Raw genomic sequence first — 9,376 nt, 5'->3', positions numbered from 1 at the left:
ACATGTGAATGTTTGTCCATCTGCTTCAGAGGCACTTCTACGTGTTATAATATAAAACATGTGAATGTTTGTCCCTCAGCTTCAGAGGCACTTCTACGTGTTATAAAATATGTGAATGTTTGTCTGAACATTCGAGTGCTCCTCTGTGTCATTCTCTGCTGTTCTGACTCACCTTCTGAGGACAAAGGTGTCTGGTCCAGTAGGTGTTTAAAAACACACACACACACACACACACACACAGACACACACACACAAAACACACACACACACACACACATTTTCTGATTTAGTGCTATTAGCAAGATTCTAAGCACAATAATTGGTAGATCTGCTCAGTGCTCATACATGCCACATCATGGCTTATTATACGGCTCTTCACAATGCAAGTAGAACCCCAAAGTTCTACCGGACATTATTTTCGTCTAAGGACCTCTGAATAATGACCGCTGTCAATGGCAACGGATTTTCATTCAAAAGTGAAGGCAGACGTTGATCAGCGGTGTTCTAAAGAATGTTTGATTGAAGTTCAGCATGTGTTTTGCGAACTATTTGTTTCTCAGCAAAAGCCACAACGAAACGGTAACAAATAAATGTAAAGAGACATATGGTGGAGTTTATTTTTTCGTTTTTGGCAAGTAGCCGTATAATAAGCGGGATAATGTATAGAACGCCGGTCATTATTGGGAAAATAATTCCCTTCAGGGCGAAGCAAGACCCCTTACTTATCCCTTACTTAGTTCATGCATGAGAAGGCCGTGAATGGATGCCGTTCCGCCACACACTCACAGACTGAACAACAGACAACAAGCAGCCCACTCCCCCGGTCATTATTACACTAATGCGCTTCTAACATCTGCTTATCTGTAGCTCCGGAGGTAGAGCACGCTCTGTTCTATCAGATAGAGCGTTTATCAGCGACTTAAAGCACAGAAGAACGCCACATGCCAGACAGAGTCCTCAGCCAACTCAACACACACACACACACACACACACACACACACACATTTTGCCACGTTTGCCCAGCCACACACCAGACGAAGTCCTCTGCCACCACGAAACACACACAGTTTGCCCAGTTTTTCTAAAGCTGCCAGCTGAGCAGTAAAGGGAAGTGCAGCTGCTTCTTCCAGCTGTGTGAATCAGCGTGTGATGGGTTGGGTTAGGATGTGTGTGTGGGATGCAGCTTATCAGGCTTGTGCTGTGTGTGTGTGTGTGTGTGTATGTGGCCAAGTTTGACCTGAGTGTTTCTGTTTTTAGAGGCTCCAGTTATCTCTGTGACACCGAATCAACGCACCGTCACCGGGGACGACAGGGATGTGAGAGCTGGTGTCTCTGAGTCATCAGGTAACTATAGAAACCCTCCAGTCAACTCCACTCCATTTAAATCTTGCACTGACTTTTATTATACATCAGGGCCACATCGGAGCCACATCAGGGCCGCATCAGGGCCACATATGAATCAGATCAGGGCCAGTTCTGAGGCAGACCCTAATAGAGGGTGAGGTGTGTTTCTAATTGAATGTGAGGTGTGTTTCTAATTAAGGGTGAGGTGTGTTTCTAATTGAGGGTGAGGTGTGTTTTAGGCCAGTTATTTCTCTGACAGACAAGACCTTCACAGGTTTCAAACCCTGAGAACGAGAAAGCGCTTGCCTTCCCATTGTCTGGCTGATAGCCTGTCTGTATTATCCTAAATAGCAGATGTGGTGTAGCAACTCTAATGTCACTTCCTCCTGAACCAGCCGCTTTGGGAAAAAATGTAAGAATGTATGTAAGTAAGCGTTAAAAGTTCTGAATCAGTGTGTGGTGTAAGTGAGGTGTAAGTGGTGTAAGTGAGTGTTGTGTGTTAAATACGTGATGAATGTGCTGAATAAGTGTGAGGTGTGACTGAGGTGTAAGTAAGCGTTGTGTGTTAAATGTCCTGAATCAGTGTGTGCCTAAGTGTGTTGTAACTGAGGTTTCTAAAACGGAAATATCCCGTCCTTCCAATTGGCTGAATCACGTTCGATGCCATTGTAAAATGCAGCATAAACATACACCTTGACCGCATTTCATTCTGCGCTACCATAACTTTTTTTTTTGTGATCAAATGTTTTTATTAGGTAATGTCACACAGGGTTATAAAAACGCCATCATATTGTCATATTATAATTCCTAATTACACACAATATGCCCAAGACATAGGAACGAGTCCCAGGACAAAAAACACGGAGAAGAAAGACAGGAATGAGGGAGACATAAAAACACCACAATATCAAAAACATAAACAAGCACACAACAATGGACAAGCACAGACACACAGACAAAACAAAAAAGAAAAGAAAAAAACACTTATACACTTATAGAGGGACAAATATTACACAGATCAGAAACCAAAGCAGAAAGGATTAGCATAGGCCTATGCTAATCCTTTCTGCTTTGGTTTCTGATTCTGCAATATTTTGACAAGTGTCTTGTGCCTTTTCTGACGCTCTATTGATTTGTGCTGTAGAGAGCTTCATATAGATGACATCCAAGAAAAGGAGAGTCCATGTCCGTACAGATAGATCATGAGGTGGTTTCCAGTGAGTTAAAAACCATTTTTCTTAGCAGCTGTTAAGTCCAGCATATACAGCACGCTTCAGCACTTTGGAGACATTCAAGGCTGACAGGTCGTTCAGAATCAAAACACTAATAGTAACAGGTACAGTGTTATTAATCAAGGTAGATAGATTGGATGCAATATTGTTTCAAAACGGATGGATGGGAGAGCAATCCCAGATCATATGGAGATATGTACCTTGAGCTTTTAGTGGGCAGAAAGTACATAAAGGACTATTGATTATTTTCATGTGATGCATTTTCACAGGGGTAAGGTAAGTCCTATAAACGAAATTGTAATGGATCTGCTGGTGGTCTGGATTGCGTGAGACTTCTGTGATGTTAGACCATACATCATGCCAATCAATTTCGTCAACCAGATCTGGGCAATCACGCTCCCAAATCCTTTCTACAGGGAAGCCAAAGCGGTGAGGCATCACCAGAAACTAATAAGGCCTAGACACCATACCCTTGGTTTTTGACTGTACAGAACATAATTGCCTGATTGGATGGGTGGGCAGAGATCCTTGCCAGGGAACACCATATGCTTTAAGTGCTGATCTTAATTGAAGGTAAAAGAAAAAAGAGGAACGTGGCAGACTCCGCTAGCGCGTAATGCCTAACAACGCCCCTTAGCTGTTGTAAAATCAGTGTAACCTATGGCCTCTCGGGACTTATTGCTTAAGTAAGTGTGGTGTAACTGAGGTGCGTTGTGTGTTAAATGTCCTGAGTCAGTGTGTGGTGTAATGAGATGTAAGTGAGGTGTAAGTGAGGTGTGAGTGAGTGTTGTGTGTTAAATAAGTGATGAATGTGCTGAATAAGTTTGCGGTGGAAGTGAGTGATCTTTGTGTTGTGTTGTGTTTCCACAGTGTCTTCCACAGATACGACCCTCAACATCCTGCTCATCACCATCCCCCTCCTGCTGCTGGTGCTACTGCTGGGCTCTGGCCTCTTCTGCTACAGGCTCATGGCCAACAGGTGAGACAGGGACCAACAGGTGTGCTTTACCTGTCTTACCTTCATGTGGAAGAGAGGTGTGTTTAACTTGTCTTACCTTCCTGTGGAAGAGAGGTGAAGTCCTTCTGCTACAGGCTCATGGCCAACAGTTGAGACAGGGACCACAGGTGTGTCTTACCTTCCTGTGGAAGAGAGGTGTGTTAAACGAGTGTATTTAACCTGTCTTACCTTCCTGTGGAAGAGAGGTCAGACAGGAAGACTGTTTAATGTGTGTCAGAGCTGCAGAGGTCCTGTTGCATCAGAGGTGAGTGGAGGAGAGAGGGAGGGATTATGAGCTCCAGGGAGCGATAAGGTGTCTCACTCACCTGCTGTAAAGCTCAGGTGTCACCTCTATGATAACATGTCTGCTGCTTTGAAGTTCAGGTGTGAGAACACCTCTGCCTTTGAGTGTGTGTGTGTGTGTGTGTGTGTGTGTGTGTGTGTGTGTGTGTGTGTGTGTGTGTGCGTTGTGTGTGAGTGTGTGTGTGCGCGAATGCCCTGGAGCACAGACGTGTTCAAGGTTTTTGCAGGTTAACCTAATGGTCTAATGGCCCAACTCTTATGAAGTTAGAGAACAGGTTAGCTGCTGTTGGTTTAGACCCCTGAGTGTATGACTGCTAAACGGGTGTGGGTAAATACATGCATTATGTATTTTACATAACTTTTACATTTACATAACTGTGACATACTGTTATAATGACACATTTTTTGTTCTAAGCTGAATTTGAAATGTGTGTGTGTGTGTGTGTGTGTGTGTGTGTGTGTGTGTGTGTGTTTGTGGGGTAGGAGGAAGGAGCCGTCGGAGCCCATCTATGCCAAGCCAGGCCAGTGGGTCACAGTGGGCAGCAGTGACAGTGCAGGCATCCTCTTCTCACAGCAGGGGGCACCATTGAGCAGCCAGCGCCCCCCTGGTCACAACAGCCCCTCGTTTGGCATCTCTGCCCCTCAGGGGGCACCACTGAGTGCCCGCCGTCCCTGTGCCCCATCCAGCGGTCAGTATGAGGACTACGAGAATGTCCCCAGCAGCAAGGAGCAGGCCAGTGGCTTCGTCACCAACGACATCTACGAGAGCTGCAGGAACCCCAGTGCTGTGGAGGCAGGCTGGGTGGATAATGAGATTTATGGATATTAAACACACACACAGACACACACACACACACACACACACACACACACACACACACACACACACACACACACAAACACACAACTCAGAGATGTTGAACACTCTGTCTCTCACATACACAAACACACTCTCTCACACACACTCACACACACACACACAGTAACACTCAAACACACACTTCACAGATGAACTCTCTCACATGCTCACATAACATACACTGCTCACACATACACATAGTACAGATAGGGAATGCTGTCTCACATGCACACACACACACACACACCCAACCGTCAGGGTCAGGGTGCTAAAAGCGCTGAGATGTTCCTACAACCACCTCTCACACACACACACACACACACACACACACACACACACCGTCCTGCCGTCCTCTTCCTGTGTGGAGCCCCATGTCCTGGAACGGGCCGATCCAAGCACACACACCCATGGCAACACCGTGACCCATAACCCCTCACCATGTTCTACCTCCGTGTGTGTGTGTGTGTGTGTGTGTGTGTGTGTGGTCTCTCTAGGGAGCCTTGCAGCTGAACCCACATCAGCGAGAACAAGAACTGTGTGTGTGTGTGTGTGTGTGTGTGTTTGTATGTGTGTCTGTGTGTGTGTGTGTGTGTGTGTGTGTGTGTGTGCTGCCACTCTGCGGGTGCAGAGTAGGACCGTAGCTCGATGCACATGAGAGAGGAGAGTTTCTTATCAAATCCACTATTTTCAGTTGTGCTGCCTTTTAACTCAATTACGCTTGACATCTAGTGGCTGGTACTTTATCAAGATACTTTATTTCCTGAATTATAGTAGTCAAAAACAGTGTGATGATCTGCAAGGTATTGTAAAAGTTAATATGATATTTGTATATTACTGAAAAAATATGAAGCTAACAGAGGAATTCTTTTCCATGAAATACTTTTTATTGCTTGAAGTTGTCTTGCTTTGCTGACTTAATTATTTTTTTATTGCATTGCATATAAAATAAAGCCTAAAGCGACCAAACTGGATTCTGTGTAGGACTGTGTTGTGAGTTTTCCATCAGTTCACCAGACACCAGCCCCTTCTACAGAAGCACATGACAGGATTTTCACAGCATGCACTACGAAAGCAGGTTACTAGACCCAGAGGATGCAAAAAGGACGAGTCTACTGTTCCAGGTGAATTCTCCAGAAGGTGGCGCTGTGGGGTATTTAGCCCAGAGGTGAGGTCAAATCAACCTGGCCATTAGCTTTGAGTGCTGCCGTGCCATGCTGATAAGAAACGGTGCGTTGGCACGGCTCTATCAGAGATCAGCAAGAATTTAAACAGATAGACGTTGACCCGAAACGCTTGGCCCGATATAGAGCAAATCGCGTGCAGGTCTATAGCTGTTTGTCGCCAATGAGCTGCCACTTGAGAAATCAAATCTGTGTGGCGTATCTGCGCTGGAAAGCAACATGGCTCAAATATGCACACAATTCCTCTGTGCTTTGCAATAAATGAAGAGCTATAGCCTAGTCCTTTGCTATGCACTCGTCAGCTCCACACTGCCTGTCGGTGTAACAGCATGTTGCTCATGCATTAAAACAGGGATTTATTAAGCATGACTCAGTGGGGGCATTTTTCCCTGCGACACTGATGACATAATGATGACAGAATGCAAGTTCTAACCTACTTTCACCACAGCAATACCATTCTTTACCACACGGTGCCGCTTGATGTCCATATAAACAACTTGCGGCTGTACTGGTAGCTTGGCGCGGTATGCCCAAATCAAAGGTAGGCTAATATGCGAAAATACATTTTTAAAAAGGACCCAACGTTAAGCTACAACCATCAACTAATTTTGATGGATATCGTAACCTGTTACATTTTGTCAAGATGAAGAGCTATTGAATAACAGGAGTTGCTTATTTCCACATTTTAACTCTTGAGATGGGATTATCTGCATATTTTTAAGACTCCAACGCTACGGGGAGATCACAGGAATTTAAATGCATGGAGCATAAAGTCACTGGGGGTTTAAGATATGTAATTAGTAGACAACATCGGTGATAAGATGTGCATGTTTATTTCTAATAAATACTGACACGCATTGCACAAAACTCCCACAGGAGAACGCGCTCAATCAAGGCCGGTTTTAGCCCTCCGAAAATATGTATGACTGGATCCCCCGCCTCCACCCGTTCTTGGAAAACCGTGGAAACAAAGGACTTCACGACGCCTGCTGTCGGCAAAACTTCACAGCTAGCTATCAACTCCAGCGCGGCCGCGCAAACACAACGACAGTTTTCAGGATAGCAGTGCTGGTGGCTGACGTAAGAGGTGGGTCTGGTCGTCTTGGTAACGAATTGGCACTGAAGTGTGGAAGTGCTTCAAAGGCCCCCCCTCCTGTCCCGCCCCCTCTACAAATACCTCCAGAGCCTCTGACGTCAATGCACGTCAGTCAGAGAACATGATGCCTCCTGCAAGTCAACTCGTGTACTCTCGCTAATAGAGCTGAAATATTATAGCTCTATTGTATTGGAAAAGGGAGCCGTGACACACCACCTAAACTCCTAAACGTACTGATTATTTTTTGTCGGACTGTGAAGGGCTGCCAACAACCAAGCTGGCCTGCCGATCGGGAATTTTACTTTGTCTATTTTCAATAGACACATTCTAGCGGGCGGTTTGTTTCCCCCCGTCCGCCTTATCTGGAGGCGCGAGTCGCAGGTCCCTATCTCATCTGGCCAAGCCTCGCATTCAGAACAGCATGGTCATGGCTGACTGTGTCCAAAAGCCGATGCTTCGGGGTCCTGTGCGAGTTGGCTTCTACGACATCGAGCGTACGTTGGGAAAGGGGAATTTCGCTGTCGTGAAGCTGGCCAGACATCGCATTACTAAGACGGAGGTGAGAAAAGCTAAAGAAATGCAGAACTATTGACATTACCCATGATGTGCCTTCTGACAAACAGTCCGTATCTAGTTTAAGGCACGTTACGTATTCCAAAGTGCACGGCATGTTTGCGCTCCTCGAACTCGCATGCACGCCTCAAACAGGTCAGAAAAGGCTGCCTGGTTCCAGTCGCCCCAGTAAAGTTCGCATGGTGTCCAAGCAGACCCATCTCCATGTGCTGCAGAGGCAACTATTAGTAACACAGACGGAATCGGCTGTGATGCAACTTTAATAAGTAGTTTTTCATGCTGGAGTTCGTTAAGTTTTTAGTATCATAACTGTTTCATAGGTAGCCTACTTAGACTTTCAAATGCCTCATGCACATTTGTAGCTGTAAATGTAGGCCATACTTGTCAGACACAGAAATGATTACATAACTCTGTGATCTGATATATAGTTTGAGATTAGTGTGCGTAAGTGTGTGTCTCTGTGTGACAGTGTGTGCGTCCATTCCATTGTGGGTAACGGAGCTTGACATGCAAGACGCATTTGTGTGTCCAAACACCTAATCTTGTCATTGTTAGTGCAGGGTGCCTCACACAGCTCATACAACACCTGCTGTGTGTGTGTGTGTGTGTGTGTGTGTGATGCATGAAGAGAAGCCATATGAGTGTGTTTAGTGTGTGTGTCTGCGTGTCTGTTTGTACTTGTGTATGTTTGTGTGTGTGCTTGCCAAGCTGAAGTGTGTCGCTGTAGTCACACACACACACACACACACTCCTGGGGTCATCAGTGTGAGTGTGAGAGCCACCAGGAGCTGCTGTGCTGGGCTGAGCATGGGGCCAGCAAGTGTTTGAAGTCGGGCCAGATTCAGTGCATCAGTGCAGATGTCCGGGGGGAGGGTTGGTGTTGGGAGAGATTCTGCACCATGTTTGTTTGAGTAGAACGCTCAGTCAGGGGGTAAAGGCAACAGGTCTGCAGCTGCCACAGGTGGTGTGTGTGTGTGTGTGTGAGGAGCGTGCTGTGTTCCCTTTGATGTTCGGACAGCATGTGCTTAGTGTGCCAGGCAGTCCTGAGCTCCTCTTACAGTGTATGACGAGGCTGCAGGGGTTGAGGCAAATGGTCATTTGGTGTGTCTCTAGCCCTTTTCACACAGAGATCATGCAAAATTTGAACGTGTAGTTTGGTGTGTCTGACTGCATATGTAGTTTGGTGTGTCTGACTGCATATGTAGTTTGGTGTCTGACTAAACGTGTCTCTGGGACAAAATATTGTATGGTTTTTTTTACAATTCATTATCAATATGCATTTTATTACTGAAGTCTTACGTTCATGCAGAAGCATCAGCCTGAAACGTGTGTAAGTGTGTTTTGCAGTGAGTTGTAGTCTAGTCTGCAGTGAGCTGTAAGTGTGTTTTGCAGTGAGTTGTAGTCTAGTCTGCAGTTTGATGTGCCGACTGAAACCCAGAGCGTGGGATAGTTGGAGAAGCAGAGCACTGCGCCTGCTGCTGGTTACACAGAAAGACTCTACATTAGTGCGTTTGATAAGAGAAGAATAAACAGATTAAATAAACGAGACGATCAGATAAAGAGCTGGAACTAGTTTATGATGGAGCTCAACGGAAAACCTGTCCCTGGTTGTCATGGTGCCCTCTCTCTCAAGACATTGCCTAGACTTGACCTCCAAGCCATTATAGATAGCCAATAGATCTAATTTCCAAAGCTGCATCTCATCTGGCAGTGAGTCTGTGTGTGTGTGTGTGTGTGTGTGTGTGTGTGTGTGGGAAGAAGACACCAGTGGCCCAGGTTATCCCATGTGTC

At 45.7% G+C, this 9,376-nt stretch overlaps 2 protein-coding genes across 3 annotated transcripts in view; both read left to right on the top strand.

Annotated features, from left to right (window-relative positions):
- The window catches only part of laynb (layilin b), a 10,404-nt gene extending 4,698 nt beyond the window's left edge, over nucleotides 1–5,706 (top strand). Inside the window, exons 5-7 of the mRNA XM_048265634.1 lie at nucleotides 1,258–1,344; nucleotides 3,447–3,555; nucleotides 4,360–5,706. Coding sequence (XP_048121591.1) covers nucleotides 1,258–1,344; nucleotides 3,447–3,555; nucleotides 4,360–4,705 — 542 coding nt within the window. The 3' untranslated portion in view covers nucleotides 4,706–5,706. The remainder of the gene's footprint in view (nucleotides 1–1,257; nucleotides 1,345–3,446; nucleotides 3,556–4,359) is intronic.
- Nucleotides 5,707–7,052: 1,346 nt separating this feature from the next.
- sik2b (salt-inducible kinase 2b) overlaps nucleotides 7,053–9,376 on the top strand; it is a 42,812-nt gene continuing 40,488 nt past the window's right edge. Inside the window, exon 1 of one of the 2 annotated variants that reach the window (XM_048265784.1) lies at nucleotides 7,053–7,571. In XM_048265784.1, coding sequence (XP_048121741.1) covers nucleotides 7,434–7,571 — 138 coding nt within the window. In that variant the 5' untranslated portion in view covers nucleotides 7,053–7,433. The remainder of the gene's footprint in view (nucleotides 7,572–9,376) is intronic. The other variant, XM_048265785.1, reaches the window with a different exon arrangement.

This window comes from Alosa alosa, chromosome 16 (assembly GCF_017589495.1).
Source record: "Alosa alosa isolate M-15738 ecotype Scorff River chromosome 16, AALO_Geno_1.1, whole genome shotgun sequence".
In the NCBI taxonomy this organism is placed as follows: domain Eukaryota; kingdom Metazoa; phylum Chordata; class Actinopteri; order Clupeiformes; family Clupeidae; genus Alosa; species Alosa alosa.
The sequence above is the reverse complement of the archived record's forward strand: the minus strand, read 5'-3'. Positions and strand labels throughout refer to the sequence as shown.